At 44.9% G+C, this 25,927-nt stretch overlaps 1 protein-coding gene across 1 annotated transcript in view; it reads right to left on the bottom strand.

Moving 5' to 3' along the window:
• Positions 1-6,741: 6,741 nt before the first annotated feature.
• LOC139171795 (heparan sulfate glucosamine 3-O-sulfotransferase 2-like) overlaps positions 6,742-25,927 on the bottom strand; it is a 137,696-nt gene continuing 118,510 nt past the window's right edge. The window contains 1 exon segment of the mRNA XM_070760227.1: positions 6,742-7,398. Coding sequence (XP_070616328.1) covers positions 6,756-7,398 — 643 coding nt within the window. The 3' untranslated portion in view covers positions 6,742-6,755.

Here is a 25,927-nt window from a genome sequence, read left to right as displayed (position 1 = left end):
TTGTTTGTGCTGTGTGTGTTTATAAATAAAGTTTATTTTTATTTTTTTTAAAAAGATAACCTTGTTCGTAGGCCAGGCTGGGGGAGCACAGAGGCCAGGCCAGCAAGTACTCCAATTTCTGGGTCTAACTGTCCTGAGCACGGGAAATCCTCAGCCCCAGTTTTAGGGGATGCAGGGGGCTTCTTTAAACCCTCCAATGTGTGAAGCTGCCCCACTGGGAGCAATAGCAATGGCACTTAGACTTACATACTGTATTTTTCAGAGTATAAGATGCATCTTTTTCCTCCCCAAAAGAGGCTGAAAATTCAGGTGTGTTTTATACTCTCAATGTAGCTGTTTTAAAAGGTCCCCCCCACACAGCACTAACTATGTGCTAACAATATTCCCAGCTCTTACCTTGCAGGTTCTTTCATTGTTACTCTCTGTAAAGAATGTTTTTCCAGCTCTAAGTCTTTGCAGGTTTTTTCATTGCTTTACTTGCTCCAAATAAGTTTCCTTCCAGCCCTAACTAGGTGCTAACGATCTTCTCAGCTCTTACCTTGCAGGTTCTTTCATTGTTACTCTCTGTAAATAATGTTTTTCCAGACTTAAGTCTTTGCAGGTTTTTTTCATTGCTTTACTTGCTCCAAATAAGTTTCCTTCCAGCCCTAACTAGGTGCTAATGATCTTCCCAGCTCTTACCTTGCAGGTTCTTTCATTGTTACTCTCTGTAAAAAATGTTTTTCCAGCCCTAAGTCTTTGCAGGTTTTTTCATTGCTTTACATGCTCCGAATAAGTTTCCTTCCAGCCCTAACTATGTGCTAACGATCGTCCCAGCTCTTACCTGCTTGCAAGCTCTTTCGTTGTTACTCTCTCTGAATAATTTTTTTCCAGCCCTAACCAGGGGATAAAATAATGTGCTGAGGTTGAGCAGACTAAGGACGCTAGCCAGATGAATATCTGGTAAGCAGATTCTTTTCCCTATTTTCCTCTCCCAAAACTAAGGTGCTTCTTATTATTATTATTATTTATTAGATTTGTATGCCACCCCTCTTCGTAGACTCCGTTATACTCCGGTGTGTCTTACACCCCGAGAAATACTTTACCAGTGCTTTACAGCCCTCTCTAAGTGGTTTACAGCCCTTTAGCCCCCAACAATATGGGTCCTCATTTGACCCACCTCGGAAGGATGGAAGGTTGAGTTGACCTTGAGTTGGTGGTGAGATTTGAACAGCCAGCAGTCAGCAGAAGCAACTTGCAGTACTCTAACCACTGCACCACCCAGGGGATGGGGAGGAGGAAGGAAGTAGCCCACTCAGGCCATCACCAGGTCTTTCTTTTCTCTTTTTTTTACAGTCATCTACCTGAACACTCTAAATCCTTGCAAAATGGATTGTGTGACAACACCGTTCTCCTTTAATAGATGAAGTCAGAACTTAATCATATGTGAAAGTCGGCTCTAGCACATACTTCATTTTTTTGTTTGTTAGATTTATAGTTGCTTTTTCTCCCCAAGAGAAAGAGAGAGTGTTAGACTCTTAAGAATCTTTTTAACAAAACGATGTACATACCTGTACTATTGGTATTGTCCTCAGAAAAATAGTCTAGAATATACAAAGGCACTTCAAATGTATCCATTGGAAATGTGAACAAAAAGGGACGTTTTACCATATTTAGTGGAAAGCCAGAAAATTCTGGATTCAAATACTTGCATGCAGGATCTTCTTAAGGATTAACAATTGAGATGAGAGGTTTTTCTCGTGGGATTGATTGACGAACAATTGGGTAGTTGCAGTGAGAATATTGTATGCACAAAGATGGAAAGATTTGGCTTTATCCTCACTGGAGGCATAGTTGGTGAAGGTAAGGGAACTCAATCAGGTAACTAAATTGACTTCTTTGGTCAGAGAAAAGACGGTATCTATGTTTCCTGTTGATGGGAAGCTCCTTATGGACTTTTTTTCACAAAGCAAAACAAAATAAACTTATGGTTTATGGTTTTGATGGTTAGGTAAAAAAAGAAGAGACTTACGTTGTAATCTTAGAATAAGGTGTAAATTTATAATTGTGCTTATTATCACAAGATGCTACAGACTTCTTAAATTTCTTTTCGCCTTCCGTCCCCTGTCCTATTGCTCTCCTATATCTCCTATACCTTTTGTTGTGGTTGGCTCTGGCCCAGCTCCTGCCCCAAGGAATGTGGAGGTGGATGCAGGGGAAACATCAACATGTCATAGGCCTGTTTTATTGCCGACAGAGGCAGGTAGTGCAGTTTCCTTGGACGAAGAAGAAGGTGGGAGTGACTTGGAAGAGGGGGGGCTTGGCACACAGCCCAGGAAGCCAATCTCCATTATCTTCGGTCGATTCGGATGCGGAAGTCTTGGACCCATGCAGGCTCAGAGTTATAAGTAGAAGAGACAAATTGAGGACATATTACAGGAGATAAGAGAGGCCACCAGTGTTTGTGTGGGGCTCTAGTAATTAGAGCTGCTGATACAAATAGCAGTGTGTTGGTTTGGCCGTTGTGGAAGATTATCTGATCGCAGTTCTTCAGGACCGTGCCTTGCTGTTTTCTGGACTTTGTTTGTTGATTTTTCATGCCTTTGAAACCAAAGCAGAGCAAAGTGTGTGTGTCTCACTTCGTTGGAAGAAGGAGGGCTGTGACGTTTCTTCACAGCTACTAGCTAAGTACTTAAGGACTGATTAAGGGACTTGTACAGCCTACAAGGTTGTTTTGGGGAAGAGTGCTCTTTGCAATACAAAAAGGGTGCTTTGTTTCTTTTGAATTTTGTGATAAAGGACATTGTTTTGAACTTTCAAACGTGTGTGTGTCTGAAATTTGTACCCTTGAATTTTTGGGAGACTCTTACCATAGAGCCCGTCAGAACACTTATGGTTTATGGTTTTGATGGTTAGGTATAAAAAGAAGAGACTTATGTTGTAATCTTAGAATAAGGGGTAAATTTATAATTGTGCTTATTATCACAAGATGCTACAGACTTTTAAAATTTCTTTTCGCCTTCCGTCCCATCCTATTACTCTCCTATATCTCCTATACCTTTCTTCTATTCCTATATCTCTTCTATTATTTCATTGCTATGTTCTATTCCTATAACTTCTATTCTTTCTTAGATATATTTTACTATGAGTATCTCCTCTATAACCTTCATCATGTATTTTACTATGTGTATACCCACTAAAACCCTCCTTGTGTACTAGACAAAATCAATAAATAAAATAAATAAAAATACTTTTTTTTAGTTATTTTTTTCCTTCTTGCACTCTTTGATTTCTTTTCCACTTCTTACTTTATATGTTATTGTGTTTGTTTTATCTTCCTTTTAAAAATATGTAATAAACTGCCCCCCCCCGGGCCCCGGTTAGGTTAAATCGTGTCCAATTCTCAGAGACTATTTGGACCCTGCAGTTTAGTTGGCAAAGTTTTTCAGAAATGCTTTGCCATTGCCTGCTTCCTTAGGCGAGAGAAAGTGACTGGCCCAAGGTCACCCCAGCTGGGTTTGTGCCTAAGGCAGGATTAGAACTCACAACTCCCAGTTTCTACCCTGCCCCCTTAACAGCCATGCCAGACTGGCTCTCAGTAAAGTTACCCATATAGAAACAGAGAACTCATAGGTGGATCTGCTCCCAAAACATCATGAAAAAGCACAACAAAGAATGTTCTTTCTGTGCCAACTCGGGAAGCGCAAACTGTCCAAGGAGCTGCTGATCCAGTTCTACAGAGGAATCATTGAGTCTGTCGTCTGCACCTCTATAACTGTCTGGTTTGGTTCTGCAACCCAGCAGGACCGACACAGACTTCAGAGGAGAATCAGAACTGCAGAAAAAACAATAGCTGCCAACAACTTCCAACATCAACCAACAAATGCTCTACCCTCCACATCGGCAAAAAGAATCCAAACTTCGCATATGAACTGAATAAACAAATTCTCGCAGCCAACCCACACTCAGTAAAAGACCTTGGAATACTAATATCAAACGACCTAAGTGCTAAAGCCCACTGCAACAATATCGCCAAAAAGGCTTCCAGAGTTGTTAATCTGATCCTACGTAGCTTCTGCTCTGGCAATCTCACACTACTGACTAGAGCCTACAAAACCTATGCCAGACCCATTCTTGAATACAGCTCATCTGTCTGGAACCCACACCACATCTCAGACATCAACACTCTCGAAAACGTCCAAAGATATTTCACCATAAGAGCCCTCCACTCCTCCACTCGAAACAGAATACCCTACGAAAATAGACTATCTATCCTGGGTCTTGAAAGCTTAGAACTGCGGCGCCTAAAACACGATTTAAGTATTGCCCACAAGATCACATGCTGCAATGTCCTTCCGGTCAACGACTACTTCAGCTTCAACCGCAACAACACAAGAGCACACAACAGATTCAAACTTAATATTAACCGCTCCAAACTTGACTGTAAAAAATATGACTTTAACAATCAAGTTGTCGAAGCGTGGAACTCATTACCGGACTCGCTAGTGTCAACTCCCAACCCCCAACACTTCTCCCTTACACTCTCCACGATTGACCTCTCCAGGTTCCTAAGAGGCCAGTAAGGGGCGTATATAAGTGCACTGATGTGCCTATCGTCCCCTGTCCAATTGTCTTTCCTTATCTCATATATCATATATATTCTCTCCTTATCTATATCTATATATCTATATCTATATATATTCTCTCCTTATCTCTTATATCATATATACTCCCTCCCTCCCATCTACTTCTCTTCTTTTTACTTTCTATCGTCATATATATTACTTAATGTCTATTCTCTTCCATATGTATTGTATTTTGGACAAAGAATAAATAAATAAATAAATAAATAAATAAATAAATAAATAAATAAAAACCTGCCTTCCATTGAGGACTTGTATACTGCATGAGTCAAAAAGAGGGCGTGGAAAATATTTACTGACCTCTCACATCCTGGACATAAACTGTTTCAACTCCTTACCCTCAAAACGTCGCTACAGAGCCCTGCACACCAAGACAACTAGACACAAGAACAGTTTTTTCCCCGAACGCCATCACTCTGCTAAACAAATAATTCCCTCAACACTGTCAAACTATTTACTAAGCCTGCACGACTATTTCTACTAGGTTTTTTTCTCATTGTTCCTATCATCCTTTTCATCCCACTTAGGACTGTATGACTGTAACTTGTTGCTTGTATCCTTAAGATTTTTATTAATATTGATTGTTTCCTCATTGCTTATTTGACCCCTATGACAATCATTAAGTGTTGTACCTCTTGATTCTTGACAAATACATCTTTTTCTTTAACATACACTGAGAGCATATGCACTAAGACAAATTCCTTGTGTGTCCATTCACACTTGGCCAATAAAGGATTCTATTCTATTCTATTCTATTCCATTCCATTCTCGTTCGTTTATGGAATTCCCTTCCAGAAGAGGTCGTGACAGCTGTCAGCCTTGGTAGCTTCAAAGCAGGATTAGACAGATTCATGGATGCCAAGTGTATCAGTGGTTATTGAAACGGATGTCCATATGCCACCTCTATGTTGGTTGAGGCAGGCAGGATTCCCTTGGGTGCCATTTGTTGGAGGTCAAGGGAAAGGGAGGGTGTTGCCTTCTCCTTCTGCTCAAGATCCAGATAGACAGTTGGTGGGCCACTGTGGGACACAGAATGCTGGACTCGATGGGCTTTGGCCTGATTCAGCAGGACTCTTCTTATGTTCTTATTCTACCCTACTCTACTCTTTTCAATTCTATAGTGGGAGCACAAACGTCTTGCTGCTTTGCACCTGAAACTGCAGGTGCTCCCAGGTCAGAAGCCTGATCCCACAAGTTCTTGCCATGTTCCCTTTTCTATGCGCTGCTTCTGTGGACGCCCCCTTCGGTGCCTTGCCTGTGAAGGCAGCTCCTGACCAAGGGGCCTTGGGGCATGGCAGTGCCTACCTCTGGCACTCTGAAGGCCAAGGAGCACCCGGGAAGCCTTCTCCAACCTGGCAGCCTGAGGTGGGAGGACCAGGGTGGCAGGAGTCCCAACTTGATGGAGGGGAAGGATCTGGATTGTAAATACTCGCAATTGCTGCCCTCCCTCCCCTCCCCACTCTTCCCCAAAGGTCTCGTCCATCTGACTGTAAAAAATACGACTTTAGTCATCGGGTTGTTGAATCATGGAACTCATTACCGGACTCTGTAGTATCATCCCCTAACCCCCAACACTTTACCCTTAGAATGTCCACAGTTGACCTCTCCAGATTCCTAAGAGGTCAGTAAGAGGCGTACATAAGCGCACTAGTGTCTTCCGTCCCCTGTCCTATAGTCTCTCCTATATCTCCTATATCTTCTCTACTATATCCTCTATACCTTCATTGTGTATTATTGTGCATTGGACTAACAAAAGAAAGAAAAAAAGAAAGAAAGAAAGAAAGAAAGAAAGAGGGAGGGAGGGAGGGAGGGAGGAAGGAAAGAAAGAAAGAAAGAGGGAGGGAGGAAAGAAAGAAAGAAAGAAAGAAAGAAAGAAGGAGGGAGGAAGGAAGGAAGGAAAGAAAGAGGGAGGGAGGGAGGGAGGGAGGAAAGAAAGAAAGAAAGAAAGAAGGAGGGAGGAAAGGAAGAAAGAAGGAGGGAGGGAGGAAGGAAAGGAAGAAAGAAAGAAAGAAAGAAAGAGGGAGGGAGGAAAGAAAGAAAGAAAGAAAGAGGGAGGGAGGGAGGAAGGAAAGAAAGAAAGAAAGAAAGACATTTACCTCTAGGGAAAAACCCGCTTCGTTTGCAGTGACCGCATCACATTCCTGCCTCCTGCTGCTGTTGCTCCCACTGGAAATCCTGGCCGGTCATTTGGTAAAACATAACGTTAAAGGGCTTATAAAACTTGCGCAGCCTCTGAATGACGTCCCGATCGATGACGGGGTGAGTCCGGCCCTTGGACTTGCCGAGGCACCTGGGGGCGCCGCTCTCCTCCGGCTTCTTGAGGCAAGGGAAGCCCTTGGTCTGGTTGAAGTGGAAGTACTTCTCGGTCACCACCCTCCGCAGGCCCAGGAAGGCCTGCACCTTGGCCAGCTCCCCCGCCGGGTCCGAGATGAGCCGCTCCCCGTTGACAAAGTGCATCTGGGCCAGCGGGAAGTACTGGAGCCAGCTCTCCAGGTGCAGCGCATAGAGGCCGATGCGCAGGGCGCTCCAGGAGGCGTCGATCAGCCCCAGAGTCCGGTTCTTGAAGGCCAGCACCTCGAAGGTGGGGATCTCGGGCTTCTTGGAGAGCGTCTGCGTGTAGTCGGAGATCGCCCGGGTCACGGGGTCCCGAACCACCACGATCAGCTTGGTGTCCTTGGCCATGGCGTGGATCCGCCCGGCCGCCTCGCCGGTTACGAAGTAGCTGGGCGTCTTCTCCATGGTCAGCTGGCCTTCCAGGGTCGGCGGCATCAGCTCCCTGCAGGGTGAGAGAGCGGGAGACGATGCATCAGACCCGGCGCACCCGCACCCACCCCCGGCCCTCTGGCTCCAGGCTCGACGGGCACCAAAACGGGGTCCCGGGGAGCCATGAGGCGTCCCTCCGCCGTGGAGTTCGACAGGCAGAAGTTAATTGGCCATAAAAGCCGCCCGTCCCAGCCCCAGCAGCCGCCATCTGCTCAATTAAGTCTATTCACTTCGGAGCCTTGTATCAAAGTGGAACATTTAGGATTACACGAGACCTTTTTGTTATGATGACACGCTTTTAAATGTCTCTGCTAATAAACTTAATATAGGCAGAGATCCCTCAGCGCTTGTCCCGTAATTAAATGTATTTACTATCTCGCACACAAGGAGCAACGGCTGGCTTTTATCTCACCTTCCCAGGCCTTGTCAATAATGAATGGCGGTGGGGTCTGGAGAGGAACTTCCCAGCCATGGGGGAGGGTTTTTTTGGCTCTGAGCCTGAAGCCCAGGTAGGGGGGGGGGCTCTCCTGACAGACAATGGACTCAGAATGAGAGGAGGAGGTGCTACGCAGATAGACGGTCATTTTTGACATGCTCAGGAGTGGAATGAGACGTTCCCAAGAGGACAACCTGCTTGGGGATGGAGGAAGGGCTTATGCGTGGAGCCTCCCCACCCTTAGTAGAAACCTAGAAACCTAGAAGATTGACGGCAGAAAAAAAGCTCCTGGTCCATCTAGTCTGCCCTTATACTATTTCCTGTATTTTATCTTAGGATGGATCTATGTTTATCCCAGGCATGTTTAAATTCAGTTACTGTGCATTTACCAACCACAGTAAGTTTGTTCCAAGCATCTACAACTCTTTCAGTCAAATAATATTTTTCCACGTGGCTTCTGATCTTTCTCCCAACTAGCCTCAGATTGTGCCCCCTGGTTCTTGGGTTCACTTTCCTATTAGAAACACTTCCCTCCTGAACCTTATTTAACCCTTCAACATATTTAAATGTTTCGATCATGTCCCCCCTTTTCCTTCTGTCCTACAGACTATACAGATTGAGTTCATTAAGTAGGGGCTTGCCAGACCCTGTCCGGCTTTGCTGGGCTCCCCCCGCTACCGGCAGCCCCTCTGGCCAGAACGTGGCTCCTCAGCTCCTTGACTGGCTGCTCCTGAATGGAGCTAGGCATAGAAACATAGAAAATTGACGGCAGAAAAAGACCTCCTGGTCCATCTAGTCTGCTCTTATACTGTTTCCTGTATTTTATCTTAGGATGGATCTATGTTTATCCCAGGCATGTTGAAATTCAGTTCCTGTGGATTAACCAACCACGTCTGCTGGAAGTTTGTTCCAAGCATCTACGACTCTTTCAGTCAAACAATATTTGCTTCTGATATTTCCCCCAACCAACCTCTCATAATTCCTAGTAGGTAAGTTTCCATCTTTAGTTCTAATTCAGATCCTAATATTTCCTAATCATGTTCTTCCTAGTTATTTTCTGTTAGCCCCCCCCCCCCCCCGTCCCAGGAAGAAATAAACATTTCGTGACCCCCCAACTATCTGCTGACGTGCGTCTTGTGGCCCACCCCGCCTGACCAGCCACCCCCAAATTGTGTCCCACCACGAGATGTGCATTTTACCCGACACTTGTACCCAGGGGTGGGCAGTAGGCAGGATGGGGTGGAACACAGTTCCACCAGCGGAAATGAAGATGCATGAGCAACTCCAGTTGATCGGCAGCTGCCACTTACTGGATTACTGGTCTCGGCTTGGCTCTCTTCTCCCTCCCCCTGCTGCTGCTGCTGTGTCTGCGCTCCTTGCTTTTTTCCTCTTTCCTCCTTCCTGGCCTCGGACGAGCTTCCCTCTCTCCTGCCTGGCTCCCCTCCAGCTTTACTTGGCCACCTCCCGCCTTAGGTGCAAGCAGAAAGTGTGGGTGGAAGCGTCACTGGCAGCATTAAGCTTCTGGCTGCACCCGTTCGCCTAGCTACCCAGCCTGAGGCGGGGGGGCACCCAGGAAGGAGAGCACAGGAAACACAAATTGTTACCCCAGCGAGCGACACTGGGAAGGTTGTAAGTCAAGGACTTAACAGTTCACTTGAACGATGATGATCGTTCAAGCCACTCCCACCTGGTCACATGGCTGGCAAGCCACTCCTATCCAGTCAGGGGATCATTAAACCACACCCACAAAATAAGCCACACCCACAAAATAAGCCACGCCCACAGTTTTGGCTGCCCATTACTGCTTGTACCAGCATTTCCATTGCATTCCTTGGCGTTGTGTCCAGGGCTGCCCATTCTAAAAGAAAACATCTGGCAAGTTCGAGAAGTCTGAACTCACAAGACACTTTCTTTTAGAACAAGCTGCCCTGGACACAACGCTGAGGAACACAATGGAGATACCTGTACAAGTGTTGGGTAGGACGTGCATACTACTCCCTGTGGCAAAAAAAGGACATTCTCTGGGGGTCACACGCCCCCTCTGGCAGACCTCTGGGCTTCTCCTCCCAGGGGGCCTGCCCCACTATTTGAGAAGCACTGCCTTAAAGGGTGATTCTCTCCCCCCCCCACAAAAGCTGGACTCCGTTCTTCCAAGTTGGAATGCTGAGAAGTCCCCCCACCCTAGGCCAGAAGATGGGCGGCCCAGGAGCATCTCATCCACTGCCCATTGTAATAATAAATAATAAAAAATAAAAAATAAAAAATAAAAAATAAATAATAAAAAATAAATAATAAATAATAAATAATAAATAATAAATAATAAATAATAAATAATAAATAATAAATAATAAATAATAAATAATAAATAATAAATAATAAATAATAAATAATAAATAATAAATAATAAATAATAAATAATAAATAATAAATGAATAATGAATAATGAATAATGAATAATGAATAATGAATAATGAATAATGAATAATGAATAATGAATAATGAATAATGAATAATGAATAATGAATAATGAATAATGAATAATGAATAATAAATAATAAATAATAAATAATAAATAATATTAATAACTAATAACAATTATTATTACTATTATTACTATTATTACTATTATTACTATTATTACTATTATTACTATTATTACTATTATTATTATTATTATTATTATTATTATTATTATTATTTAGATTTGTATGCCGCCCCTCTTTCCTCATGCCTGGCGACATAGGTGAGTTTTCAGAAGTTTGCGAAAGGCAAGGAGGGTGGGGGCATTTCTAATCTCTGGGGGAAGTTGATTCCAGAATGCCGGGGCCGCCACAGAGAAGGCTCTTCCCCTGGACCCTGCCAGACAACATTGTTTAGTCGACGGGGCCCAGAGAAGGCCAACTTTGTGGGACCTAATCAGCTGCTGGGATTCGTGCAGCAGAAGGCAGTCCTGGAGGTATTCTGGTCCGATGCCATGTAGGACTTTATAGGTCATAACCAACACTTTGAATTGAGACTGGAAACTGATCAGCAACCAGTGCAGGCTGTGGAGTGTTGACAAGACATGGGCATATCTGGGAAAGCCCATGATTGCTCTCGCGGCTGCATTCTGCACGATCTGAAGTTTCCGAACACTTTTCAAAGGTAGCCCCACGTAGAGAGCATTGCAGTAGTCGAACCTCGAGGTGATGAGGGCATGAGTGACTGTGAGCAGTGACTCCCGGTCCAAATAGGGCCACAACTGGTGCACCAGGCGAATTAACATTTCCTGTGGATTTTTGCTTCCTGCCAGCCGAGGCTGCAACTTGCCAACAGCAGGAAGTGCCCCTTCTGCATGCAAAATCCTTGGAGAGGAAGGGATGTTTTTGCCAGGGCTGTTCCAATTTCGGAGCCTGCCTGAATTTGCATGTCTCCCACTCCCCCCACCCACCCACGATTCAGACCCATTGAGTGGGTTCTCCAGTCCGGTGGTTGCATTGCCATCTCTGCCGGGGCAGCCGCCTAGTTATTATTCAGGAGTGGGGGAGGGGGCAGAAGGAGTGTGGGAGGGGCTGACGGAAATGGGAGGGGGACCGGAGTGGTGCAAATCTTGAAGTTGCAATAGGACCTCCCACGCCTCCTGGCCAGGGTATTTTCACGGGCACGATGAGCCCAATTTAGGCAGCACAAAAGCCAAACTCCATGGGGGTGGGGGTTGAATGGTCCCACTGAATGGGAAGGAGATGACATCTTCTGATGACATCTCCTGAATGGTGGAAGGTCTTAAGCATAAAATGTATCAGGAAAGACTTAATGAACTCAATCTGTATAGTCTGGAGGACAGAAGGAAAAGGGGGGACATGATCGAAACATTTAAATATATTAAAGGGTTAAATAAGGTCCAGGAGGGAAGTGTTTTTAATAGGAAAGTGAACACAAGAACAAGGGGACACAATCTGAAGTTAGTTGGGGGAAAGATCAAAAGCAACATGAGAAAATATTATTTTACTGAAAGAGTAGTAGATCCTTGGAACAAACTTCCAGCAGACGTGGTAGATAAATCCACAGTAACTGAATTTAAACATGCCTGGGATAAACACATATCCATCCTAAGATAAAATACAGAAAATAGTATAAGGGCAGACTAGATGGACCAGGAGGTCTTTTTCTGCCGTCAGACTTCTATGTTTCTATGTTTCTATCTCCTCCCTCCCCGGTCACTGTTCCATTTTGCACAGATGAAGCATCTGATAAGCCTCTTTCTGATCTCCCAATCCATATTCAAGACTAAAAGCATTAATGCTGAGAACAAGTGTTCAATCCCTCCCAACCACACCCTCCAGTCTCTGCCAGTAAGCAACCCAAATTCTGCAGCTGCCATTTGGGGGTGGGAGGGAGGGGTCAGCATGCAGGTTGCCCTCTGGTCTGAATAGAATGGAATAAAATGCAGGAAAGAGCATAAGGGCAGGCTAGATGGACCAGGAGGTCTTTTTCTGCCGTCAATCTTCTATGTTTCTATGTTCAACTTGTTCTCGGTGCTCAAGTGCTTCTCAGATGCAGGGCCCTAAATGTTCCTTCTCCTTCTACTTAAGAGTTACACCCCATACTGAAGGACACTTTTGTCCTCTCACTCTGTCTTCCAACCTGTTAAATTGCAATCGCATGGCCCTCTTGAGCATTAGCAAGACTTCCCAATTTTGTGTCATCATCCACAAACAGCTGATCAGATTTCACTTATGCAGGGGATTAATATCAGATCGCGAAGATTGATCCCGGCCTTAATGCTCGGCCATTAACACTGACCCTCAGAGTGCAGATTTCTGCTGCCAACATCCCTGTCCTCACAAAATCAAAAATCAAAACGAGGCTAGCAGGTTGTTGACGATTTTACAACACCCGACTGCTCTTTCCAAGGACAGGGAAGTTTTGATTTGGGTGACTTCAGCCCGACACAAACGAACAGCTCCTGGCCATTCTGGAGCACCATTTTTTAAAAATAATAATAATAATAATAATAATAATAATAATAATTATTATTATTATTATTATTATTATTATTATTATTATTATTATTATTATTATGTCAGTACAACACAGCAAACGAGATCACTATGCTGGATTTCGTATTTCATCACCAGTCGGGCGCTTCCCAAGCACCTAGGACTGCGTGATGTAGTGGCGAATTATGTTTGCCGATCCCAGTAAAGCGGCCTTTTGCAATTGACAGATGGAGATTTTGTCAATTCCGATGGTTTTCAAATGTCCGCTGAGATCCTTTGGCACTGCGCCCAGCGTGCCAAGTACCACTGGGACCACTTTCACGGGCTTATGCCAGAGTCGTTGCAGCTCGATTTTTAGATCTTCGCATTTCACTAATTTCTCTAGCTGCTTCTCCTCAATTCTGCTGTCTCCTGAGATTGCGATGTTGATGATCCATGCTTTCTTTTCCCCCACAATCAGGATGTCTGGTGTGTTGTTGTTGTTGTTGTTATTATTATTATCATTATTATTAATTTATTAATTTATATTATTATTATTATTATTATTATTATTATTATATAATTAATTATATAATTAATTAAATATATATGCCACCCAATTTCTAGCTACTCCGTTTATTAATTTTCCAGGATTCTGGGAGTAAAAAGACAGGACTTTCCCAACAGCTATGAGAAAGTGTATTCGTACACTAGACAAATGTACCACTTTTTTCCTTTTAATATCTTAAGTCTTCCCCAACACAAACACCTCTCATTTTTGCATCACAGTGTAGCTACACTGTGGAGAGGAAAAGGCAGTGTGCCCACTCCCGCGGTCCAGGCCATTAAAGGACTAGAATCCCTGTCACATCCCAAACAGCTGCAGCTTTTGAGAAGAAGCACACTATGAATTGATCTCATAACCCCTGGGGGCTGATCTCTTTTCGCAGCCCAGGTGCCTCCTGTGCCAACCTGGAGTTGCCCCTCAAAATACGAAAGCTTGTGCCAAAAATACCGGGGCTGCATCCCTCACCACGTTCAACACATACGTTTCAAGGTTTTCTGATACTAACATCAGCAGCAAATTGGTCAAATCCAAAATAGAAGAAGGAGGAGGATGAGGAGGTCTAAGTTGCTACAGCAACTGCCAGATGGAGTTGGAAAATATACCGAGAAGAAAATCTATGGGAACTGGAGGGCTGCTTTCAGTTCCCCGTACACAAAATCATGAACCTGCTTTTCGGTTTCAACGCAACATGTGCCCATAGTGAGCCTATGAAAGGCAACCAGCAGTTTCTCAGACCTACATAGCAGATGGGAAGTTTGTTTGTTTGTTTGATTGATTGATTGATTGGTTGAGGTATATACCACCTCTCTCCAAGGACTCAGGGCGGCTTACAACATATAAAAACAATGCAACATCATAATCCAATTAATTTAAAAGAGAAACATAGAAACATAGAAGATTGACGGCAGAAAAAGACCTCATGGTCCATCTAATTTGCCCTTATACTATTTCCTGTGTTTTATCTTAGGATGGATATATGTTTATCCCAGGCATGTTTAAATTCAGTTACTGTGGATTTACCAACCATGTCTGCTGGAAGTTTGTTCCAAGCATCTACTCCTCTTTCAGTCAAATAATATTTTCTCACGTTGCTTCTGATCTTTCCCCCAACTAACCTCAGATTGTGCCCCCTTGTTCTTGTATTCACATTCCTATTAAAAACACTTCCCTCCTGAACCTTATTTAACCCTTTAACATATTTAAACGTTTCGATCATGTCCCCGTTTTTCCTTCTGTCCTCTGGACTATACAGATTGAGTTCATTAAGTCTTTCCTGATAAGTTTTATGCTCAAGACCTTCCACCATTCTTGTAGCCCCTCTTTGGACCTGTTCAATTTTGTCAATATCTTTTTGTAGGTGAGGTCTCCAGTTAATCTAAAACCCCAATAATATTAAAATCAGTCATTACCAGTCACACAACAAACATACGCTATATTCGTTTGGTCAGGGGGCTAGGTCTAATGGCCTCAAGCCTGGTGGCATAATTGAGTCTTCAGACTCTTGCAGAAAGCGAGGAGGGTGGGGGTAGTGCAGATCTGCAGGGGGAGTTTATTCCAGAGGGCCGGGGCCTCCACAGAGAAGGCTCCCCCCCTAGGCCCCACCAAGTGACATTGTCTAGTTCAATGTTTCTCAACCTTGGCAACTTGAAGATATTTGGACTTCAACTCCCAGAATTCCCCAGCCAGCAAATACTGGCTGGGGAATTCTGGGAGTTGAAGTCCAAATATCTTCAAGTTGCCAAGGTTGGGAATCACTGGTGTAGTTGATGGGACCTGGAGAAGGCCGACTCTGCGGGACCTCACCGGTTGCTGGGACTCATGTTCTCCCATTCCATTCCTTTATTTAAAATTCAGTGGGGAGAAAACTGGAAAGTCTGAGCAGGGAATGTAGGAGATGTTCTCAAGATTAAATTAATGTAGCCTTTGGAAGGGGATCCCCGTGTTAAGAACCTGGTCCTGTTACGTATGGCTATATGTAGCACAGATTTGCATAGCCGCTGCTGATTGGCTAATCTAGCCAATAAACTGAGAAATAAACTGCTGTCAGTGGCTGGCTCAGTTACTTAAAAGCGGCTTCCCTGCAGCCAGCCGGCAGCACCTCATTGCTATCCAGCAAAGAGGTGCTGAACTGTTACAACATCTCACCTCTTCATTCCTGAGCAATCTAACAGATCCCCCAAGCCAGGGGTAGGCAAAGTTGGCTCTTCTATGACTTGTGGACTTCAACTCCGGTCGGTCACAGTTGGTGTTAATGGGGGATCAGAGGTCGACCCCGAGGTCTCTCCCTTCTGGGGTGCCTCAGGGGTCGGTCCTCTCCCGCCTGCTATTTAATATCTACATGAAACCGCTGGGTGAGATCATCCAAGGGCATGGGGTGAGGTATCATCAGTACACTGATGATACCCAGCTTTACATCTCCCCCCCATGTCCAGTCAATGAAGCAGTGGAAGTGATGTGCCGGTGTCTGGAGGCTGTTGGGGCCTGGATGGGTGTCAACAGACTCAAACTCAACCCAGACAAGATGGAATGGCTGTGGGTTTTAACTCCCAAGGACAATTCCATCTGTCCGTCCATCACCCTGGGGGGGGGGGAATTATTGACCCCCTCGTAGAGGGTCCGCAACTTGGGCGTCCTCCTCGATCCACAGCTCACATTAGAGAAACATCTTTCAGCTGTGGCGAGGGGGGGTGTTTGCCCAGGTTCGCCTGGTGCACAAGTTGCGGCCCTATTTGGACCGGGACTCACTGCTCACAGTCACTCATGCCCTCATCACCTCGAGGTTTGACTACTGTAATGCTCTCTACATGGGGCTACCTGTGAAAAGTGTTCGGAAACTTCAGGTCGTGCAGAATGCAGCTGCGAGAGCTATCATGGGCTTTCCCAAAAATGCCCATGTAACACCAACACTCAGCAGTCTGCATTGGTTGCCGATCAGTTTCCGGTCACAATTCAAAGTGTTGGTTATGACCTATAAAGCCCTTCATGGCACCGGACCAGATTATCTCAGGGACTGCCTTCTGCCGCACAAATCCCAGAGACCGGTTAGGTCCCACAGAGTGGATCTTCTCCGGGTCCCATCAACAAAACAATGTTGCTTGGTGGGGCCCAGGGGAAAAGCCTTCTCTGTGGCGGCCCTGGCCCTCTGGAATCAACTCCCCCTGGAGATTAGAATTGCCCCCACCCTCCTTGCCTTTCGTAAGCTCCTTAAAACCCACCTCTGCCGTCAGGCATGGGGGAATTGAGATATTCTTTCCCCCTAGACCTTTACAATTTATGCATGGTATGTCTGTTTGTATGGATGTTTAGTTTTATAATAAGGGTTTTTTAGTTGTTTTTAGTATTGGATTTACATGATGTTTTTTATTACTGTTGTTAGCCGCCCCGAGTCTATGGAGAGGGGTGGCATACAAATCCAATCAATCAATCAATCAATCAATAACTCCCAGAATTCCTGAGCTAATCATAACAGCTCAGGAATGCTGGGAGTTGAAGTCCAGATGTCATAGAAGAGCCAACTTTGCCTACCTCTGCCCTTGCGAGATTTTCTTCTGCACATGCACAGGAAGCAAAAAAAGCCCAAAAATTCAGAATAAAGGATGGTGCCACCCGATGGACCGGCACCGAAGCGGTCGTATGCAAATTGTGCAATCTGGCAGCCGCTACTGGAACGGAGTTGCCTAGCGCATCGGTAGAAACCCACCACCGCTTTCACTAATGACTTAGTAGAGGAGCTGGAGGGAATGTCAATCAAATCTGAGATACAATTAGGAGAAAGTGTAGATGGCCAAAAAAAAAATAAATCTTGGTAGCTTAGAGAAATGGGCTGAGATTTAACAGACCATTAGGAAATTCTTCACTTGGGAAAGAAAGAAAAATTTCCCTGGATATTGGATGAAGGCGGCTAAGATGCTTCAAAAATGTGAGAAGACTTTGGACTAGCATTGATCACAAGTTGAGGGTGAGTCAGCAGCTTGAACGTTGCTGCATGAAGGGCAAAGATATTGTCTGGAAGCATCATTTCCAAATTGTGGGAAGTTTAACCTATGTCATTGTTCTGTCGGGCTCTCTGGTAGAATCCTCCCAAAAATTCACAGGTACAAATTTCAGACACACACACGTTTGAAAATTCAAAACAATGTTCTTTATAATGAAAATTCACTTAAACCAAGCCCTCTTTTTGTATAGCAAAGAACACTCATCTCCAAACAAACTGGTAATTTGTACAAGTCCCTTATCAGTTCTGTGATACTTATCTTGCAGCTGTGAGGCAATTCACAGTCCTTCTTCTTTCACAAAGTGAAACACACTTTGCTCTGGTTTAGGTTAAAGCAGGGAAAAATCAGCATACAAAAAGTCAAAGTCAGTAAAGCAGCCATGAAACACAAGGATCAGATAATCCTCCACAATGGCCAAACCCACAGGCTGCTATTTATAGCAGCCTCACTAATTACCACAGCCCAACCCAACTACAGGTGGCCTCATTTTCTTTGATAATAATCTCTCAGTTGTTGTTGCCTATGCATCGCTCTCCGCATGCGTGCCTGTATCATTAACTCTTGTTCTGAATCCAAGTAGGAGCTAGATAATTGATCTCCTTCTGAGCTGTCTGCCCCACTCTCCTCATCCCTGTCACTCATGTCTTCTTGGTCAGAGGAGCCTTCATCAGCAGATTCCACAGGGGGCAAAACAGGCCTTCAGCATGTGGATGTCTCCCCCACATCCACAGTCCTTGGGGCAGGAGCAGGACCAGAGCTAACCACAACAGTCATCATATCTAAGTTGAAAACAGAAGCATCATAATAGGAGTCGAAATAGTCGTCAATCCCAGTTCGTGTACGAATCACATGTGAATATTTTACAGCAATGAAGCTCTGGGCAGCTGCATCCATTCGAAGGAAAACAGCTGCACCCAGAGTGAAAACAGAGCCACAGATGTGGCCTAACCTCTCCATGATTTTGGGTGGGTTTAGGAAATCCAGCAATAGCAGGAGCCCCCTAAGCAGGGAGACCTCACTCCAAGTAAGTTGTGTGCTCCTTCCAGCGATACAAGGGCACAAATAGGCATCCTGGTGCCACTCTTAGACATCCTTAACCCCTCAGGTGCTTTGGCACCTTCCAGTGAAGGGCTGCAAAAAGATTTTACTACCACGCTGTGGGCATGTTCTGCCGGCTCTTGGCACGAGCCTTTAATTCAGTGTCTCCCAACCTTGGCAGCTTGAAGATATCTGGACTTCAACTCCCAGAATTCCCCAGCCAGCAAATGCTGGCTGGGGAATTCTGGGAGTTGAAGTCCAGATATCTTCAAGTTGCCAAGGTTAGGAGACACTGCTCTAATTAAATGCAAAAGTAGCCAAAACAGACACACACACACGGGAAAAATCAACAATACTTTCTTTATCCACAGAAAAATAGAAGCAAACACCTCTTGTTGTAGTCAAAGGGCTCACTTGTAAGCCCTTCATGGCACCGGACCAGATTATCTCAGGGACCGCCTTCTGCTGCACGAATCCCAGCGACCAGTTAGGTCCCACAGAGTGGGTCTTCTCCGGGTCCCGTCAACTAAACAATGTTGCTTGGTGGGACCCAGGGGAAGAGCCTTCTCTGTGGCGGCCCCGGCCCTCTGGAACCAACTCTCCCCAGAGATTAGAATTGCCCCCGCCCTCTTTGCCTTTCGTAAGCTGCTTAAAACCCACCTCTGTCGCCAGGCATGGGGGAATTGAGATACTCTTTCCCCCTAGGCCTTTACAATTTTATGCATGGTATGTCTGTATGTATATTTGGTTTTTATAATAATGGGTTTTTAACTGTTTTTAGTATTGGATTATTATTATATGCTGTTTTATTATTGCTGTTAGCCGCCCCAAGTCTCCGGAGAGGGGCGGCATACAAACCCAATAAATAAATAAATAAATAAATAAATAAATAAATAAATAAATAAAATTAATTAATTAATTAATTAATAAATAAAACAAACAGACTTGAAGGCAGTGAAATAACAAAACAAACAAACTCAAAGCAATTAACAAGTAGCTGTGAAGTCATCACAGCTACTCTCCTTCAGACTTTGTTTAACTCACATGTTTAATTATGATTTACGTTCAGAGTGCAGATATCAAACACAGGGTCCTTGGAGAATCCGAAGAGTCAAGGCAAATCCACAATCACAAACAGATAATGATCCACACTGAAAGGCCGGCACGCTGCCCATTTAACAGCAGCCCTAATTACTTGAACCACACCCAACCACAGGTGAACTCTCTTATCTCTTGTAATACCTCAGTCGCTGCTCTCTTCTATTCATGGCTCTTCACATGCATGGATCTATAATTGCTTCCTCATCAGAGTCCAGTGAAGATAAGGAGGAGGATGAATGGCTTTCTCCTGGGCTGCCTGCCAAGCCCCCCTCTGAGGGTCCCATTTCACAGTCACTCTCTGCTTCCGATGATACTTCACTGCCCGAAGCAGTCTGCAGTAAAACAGGCCTTTGAAACTGGGAGGATTCACCCACATCCACCCCCACAGTCCTTGGGGAAGGAGCTTGCCCAGAGCCAACCACAACAGCGCGTGGCTTATTTTGTGGGTGTGGCTTGCCCGTCATGTGACCAGGGAGTGTCTTAAAGGTTATGTGACTGGCTTAAAGATGGCCAACTTGATGTCACTCACATCAAGGGTTTGGGTTAGGGAAGTGATGGTGAACCTTTTTTTCCTCGGGGGCCGAAAAAGTGGGTGCGCACACTATCGGTTATGCGCGAGTGCCCACACCCACAATTCAATGCCTGAGGAGTGTTAGGGTTGGGGTTAGGGTCCCTGGAGCTGGGGGAAAGTAAAACGCCCTCCCCTATCCTCCTGGAGGCTCTCTGGAAGCCAAAAACGCCCTCCCAGAGCCTCTGTGCAAGCCAAAAATCAGCTGGCCGGCACACACATGCACGTTGGAGCTGAGCTAGGGCAGATGTGGCTCCGCGTACCAACTGTGAAACACAAGACTACTGGGAAGTTAGGAAATAGGATGTTTCCAGCCTTCAGAGGATCTCCAGGGGTGGAGGAAGCTGTTTTGCCCTCCCCAGGCATTGAATGTTTTCGGCCCCATGGCTCTGTTTTTGCCCCCCCAGGTGTGGGAACTCATGCATGTGGGAGACTGTGCATCTACGCTTTTTCAGCACCCAAGGAAATAAAGGTTCGCCATCACTGATATCTATCTATCTATCTATCTATCTATCTATCTATCTATCTATCTATCTATCTATCTATCTATCTATCTATCTATCTATCTATCTATCTGGATTTTTATGCCGCCCCTCTCCGAGGACTCGGGGAGGCTCACAGCATGTACAAAAGCAGAACCATAATATGAATCCAATTAATAATACATTAAAACAACAATTAAATTCAATTAAAAACCTATCAAACCAAACATTCAACAATCATACTAAAAAACATCCATTGGTCAGGGGGAAGATCTAAAAGCCCCAAGCCTGGCGGCAAAGATGAGTTTTTAAACTCTTTCGGAAGGCGAGGAGGGTGGGGGCAGTGCGAATCTCCGGGGAGAGCTGATTCCAGAGGGCTGGGGCTCCCACAGAGAAGGCTCTTCCCCTAGGTCCCGCCAGCCGACCCTAAGGAGACCAAGTCACTTCTGATCCTGAGCTGTAAACTCTTTCCTGGAGGTTTAGCATTCTCTCCCTCCAGAAGCCCTGCCCTGTTGTTGTCTGCTGAGCTGAAGCCTCCCCCCGCCCCCCATTGGGGTCACAAGGGCAGCTCGGCCATCTCCGTCTGGCTCAGCCTGGCCGGCTGGCTTCAGCTTCAAGGGCGGCTGCACCTGAGCACAAAAGAGCTCCCCTCTTCTTCTTCCTCAGCCCCCCCTTTCCCACCCCGGCTGCCTCCTGGTTCCCATTGATTATGCATGCAGAAGCGGTAATTCCCCAGCATCACCAGGGAGCATTCGGCTTCCCATTACTGGAGGCCCCGCTCGCCCCTTGAGGATCGGCCGGCTGCATCACGGCCTCTGCCTCATTTAATGCTGGGAGAGTCAGGCACTCCACTGCAATGGAGGGGCAGCCAAAGAGAGACTCCGCAGAGGTGGGCTGCTAAGGGGGAAGGGCGATGTGTGCTCGTCCCTGTGGCTCTGAGTGCTAGCAGAGTCCAGCGCCATAGTTCCCTCTAAGCTGAGCAGTGAGCAATCGCTCACTTAAAAATCATCATCAACTCAGAGTTTTCCAAACCTGCCCAGAAGCCGAGAGGGAAAGAGTGAGAGGGAAGGAGAGAGAGAGGAAGAGAGAGAAACAGATAGAAAAAAGAGAGGAAGGAAAAGAGAAAGAAAAAGAATGGGAGTAAAGAAGAGAGAAAGAAAATCAAAATCTAGTTTGAAACTAGCTCAACTATTTAAGTGGCATTTTGATATTGATAGAGTTGCTCTATTATGAGCTCACTGTTATAGACACACAGTACAGTATTTTATTTTGATATTCTCTGAGGCAAAACAGGGTGGGTTTTTTATTTGTTTGTTTCTTTGTTTCTTTGTTTATTTATTATTTCTGTGCGGCCCAGTCCCAAAGGGACTGCCACTCAGACACGATACTTTTCCGCCCACCCCCCCAAAAAAATTAGAGGGAACACTGTCCAGCGCAATTACATTACGGCACCTGGGCAGGTAGCAAAATCATGCGCGGACATGCAGGGGCGCCTGTGGGCCTCATGGCATCGGACCAGAATACCTCCAAGACCGCCTTCTGCCGCACGAGTCCCAGCGGCCGATTCGGTCCCACAGAGTTGGCCTTCTCCGGGTCCCATCAACTAAGCAATGTCATCTGGTGGGGCCCAGGGGAAGAGCCTTTTCTGTGGCGGCCCCGGCCCTCTGGAATAAATTTCCACGGAGATTTGAATTGCCCCCACCCTCCCTGTCTTCCGCAAGATTTTAAAGACTCACTTATGTCGCCAGGCATGGGGGGGACTGATTCCTCCCCCCCCTCTGCTGACTATAGCACTTGAGAATGGTATGATTGTGTAGTATTGATTGTTTTTTTAATATTAAGGGGTTTTAATTCTAGCTTTTATTAGATTTGTATCACTGTTTGTTGTATTTTATTATTGTTGTGAGCCGCCCTGAGTCCTCGGAGAGGGGCGGCATTAAAATCTAATAAATAATAATAATAATAATAATAATAATAATAATAATAATAATAATAATTATTATTATTATTATTATGTCCGTGCATGATTTTTGCTACCTCCCCAGGTTTATATTCAGTCACCATGAGTGTGTATGAGTGTGTAGTAGATAGGTTTTTTTTAATAACAATGTATTTTAAATTAGTTTTTAAATTTTTTTAACATTAGATTTGTATTTATATTGTATTTCTGTTATGTTGTAAGCCGCCCCGAATCCTCGGAGAGGGACGCCATATAAATCTAATAAATAATAATAATAATAATAGTAATAATAATAATATTATTATTATTATTATTATTATTATTATTATTATTATTATTATGTCCGTGCATGATTTTTGCTACCTGCCTAAGTGCCGTAGCATAATTGCGTTGGACTCCACTAGCACTCAGAGCCATGAGGACGAGCACACCTCACCTTCTCACCTTAGCAGCCCACTTCCGAGACCCTGGCTGGTAATTCAGGGGATGCTCCCGACCGATGGCCATTGCAGCAGAGGCCCCTGGGGGAAGGGGTCTCTTCCAGCAAAACAGCCATGCCTGTGGACGCCCCCCAGGGTGACAGCTCAGGCGCTGATGTAGACAGAATGCTATTTAGATCAGTTTGTACATTTAATCAGATTTTTCACTGTTTTCAGCAAGATCCCTGTCCGCGGCATTTGGCTCAGCCTCAGCTGAGACAGGGAATAATCAAGATTTATGACGCTCATTCCAACTTTGGGTCCCACTCAGTTGCCCGGAACAGCTCGGCTTCCCTCTCGGCATTGGACCGGCTTCGAGAAACGGAAGGTCCATCCTGCAGCCCGCCAGAGGCATCTTCCTTCTGCTAACGGCATTTGTGCCAGGCTCCCCCCCCCTCTCGCTCTGCCAACTCAAGCAATGCACCTGTGCCCACTGCCGGTCGGTCTCTGCAGCCCTTGCCCACCAAGGATGCTTTGCAAGGGAGGCTGACGGGCTGACACTCTCCCGCAGGCAAGCAGAGCCTCTCTGAGACGGATCCTGCCAACCAGCCGCCCGGATTTTCTGCCGAGCAGGCAAGCGCGACTGAGATCCATCTGCTGCCAAGCAAATGTCACTCCACCATCCTTCCCCGCTGAGATGTTGGAGGAGAGCAGATCTCACCACATGCCAAGGAGCGAAGATGTCTCCCACACAAACAATGGTTCATTAGCTGGAGGGGGTAATCAAAGGCATGTTTGGTGTTCGGAGGAACCTCATATTTGCAAACACTGGCTGATTCCACAGGCCTCGACTAGCACTTCGGGTGAGCAAGGAAGTGGCCAGCCTTGGCAAGAGGCGATAGCCGGCCAGAAAGCCCAGCAGCCCAAGCCTGAATTTCAGGGGACAAGAAACATAGAAGATTGACGGCAGAAAAAGACCTCCTGGTCAATCTAGTCTGCCCTTTTACTATTTCCTTTGTTTTATCTTAGGATGGATATGTGTTTATCCCAGGCATGTTTAAATTCAGTGACTGTGGATTTACCAACCACATCTGCTGGAAGTTTGTTCCAAGCATCTACTACTCTTTCAGTAAAATAATATGGTATGAGTCTACCGAAAATTCAAGGGTATAAATTTCAGACACACACACACTTGAAGGTTTAAAAACAATGTTCTTTATCACAAAAATTCAAAAGAAACAAAGCACCCTTTTTGTATTGCAAACAGCACTCGTCACAAAACAACCTGGTAGTCTGTACAATCTCCTTAATCAGTCCTTAAGTAATTAGCTAGCAGCTGTGAAGTGAAACACACACACTTTGCTCTGCTTTGGTTTCAAAGTCGTGAAAAATCAACCAAGTAAGAACATATTACAGGAAATAAGGGAGGCCACCTGTGTTTGGGTGGGGCTCCAGTAATTAGGGCTGCTGCTATAAATAGCAGCATGTGGGTTTGGCCGTTGTGGAAGAATATCTGATTGGAGTTCGTCGGGAATCTTGTGTTGCTGGACTTTGTTGCTTTTTCATGCCTTTGAAACCAAAGCAGAGCAACGTGTGTGTGTGTGTATGTCTCACTCCGTTGGAAGAAGAAGGGGTGTGAAGTTTCTTCACAGCTGCTAGCTAAGTACTTAATGACTGCTTAAGGGAAATTGCACAGACTACCCGGTTGTTTTGGGAAGAGTGCTCTTTGCAATACAAAAAGAGTGCTTTGTTTATTTTGCATTTTGATATAAAGAACATTGTTTTGAATTTTCAAAAGTGTGTGTGTCTGAAATTTGTACCCTTTGGGAGGCTCCTATCAGAGAGCCCGGCAGAACAAGATTGCTAGGAAACAACATATTTGACTGCACTGTAATTGTTTAAAGTTTTAAATATTTTTTTTGGTCAACCCAGTTATACCATCTTTTCCACGTCTGGTAGAATTCTGTATTATCACAGTATTATTTCAAATGGGGTCTCGCCAGCGCTCTATAAGAGCTGCGACTCAGAGGGATCTGAACCTGAAAAGACACAAAGGTGTTGGATGAAGGTGGTGCCGTGGATATTGCCTACCTGGACTTCAGCAAAGCCTTTGATACGGTTCCACATAAAGAGCTGATAGATAAATTAGTGAAGATTGGACTTAATCCCTGGATAGTTCAATGGATTTGCAGCTGGCTGAAGCGTAGACATCAGTGAGTTATTGTTAACGGCGAGTATTCTGAGCAGAGACAGGTTACAAGCAGTGTGCCACAAGGGTCTGTTCTGGGTCCTATTCTTTTTAATATGTTTGTGAGTGACATAGGGGAAGGTTTGGTAGGGAAGATTTGCCTATTTGCCGATGATTCTAAAGTGTGCAATAGGGTTGATATTCCTGTAATATGGTAAATGATTTAGCTTTACTAGATAAATGGTCAAAGCAATGGAAACTGCAGTTTAATGTTTCCAAATGTAAAATAATGCACTTGGGGAAAAGGAATCCTCAATCTGAGTATTGTATTGGCAGTTCTGTGTTAGCAAATACTTCAGAAGAAAAGGATTTAGGGGTAGTGATTTCTGACAGTCTCAAAATGGGTGAACAGTGCAGTCAGGCGGTAGGGAAAGCAAGTAGGTTGCTTGGCTGCATAGCTAGAGCTATAACAAGCAGGAAGAGGGAGATTATGATCCCGCTATATAGAATGCTGGTGAGACCACATTTGGAATACTGTGTTCAGTTCTGGAGACCTCACCTACAAAAAGATATTGACAAAATTGAACAGGTCCAAAGACGGGCTACAAGAATGGTGGAAGGTCTTAAGCATAAAACGTATCAGGAAAGACTTAATGAACTCAATCTGTATAGCCTGGAGGACAGAAGGAAAAGGGGGGACATGATCGAAACATTTAAATATATTAAAGGGTTAAATAAGGTCCAGGAGGGAAGTGTTTTTAATAGGAAAGTGAACACAAGAACAAGGGGACACAATCTGAAGTTAGTTGGGGGAAAGATCAAAAGCAAC

The sequence above is a fragment of the Erythrolamprus reginae genome, chromosome 9 (genome assembly GCF_031021105.1).
Source record: "Erythrolamprus reginae isolate rEryReg1 chromosome 9, rEryReg1.hap1, whole genome shotgun sequence".
Classification (NCBI taxonomy): Eukaryota; Metazoa; Chordata; class Lepidosauria; order Squamata; family Dipsadidae; genus Erythrolamprus; species Erythrolamprus reginae.
The sequence above is the reverse complement of the archived record's forward strand: the minus strand, read 5'-3'. Positions and strand labels throughout refer to the sequence as shown.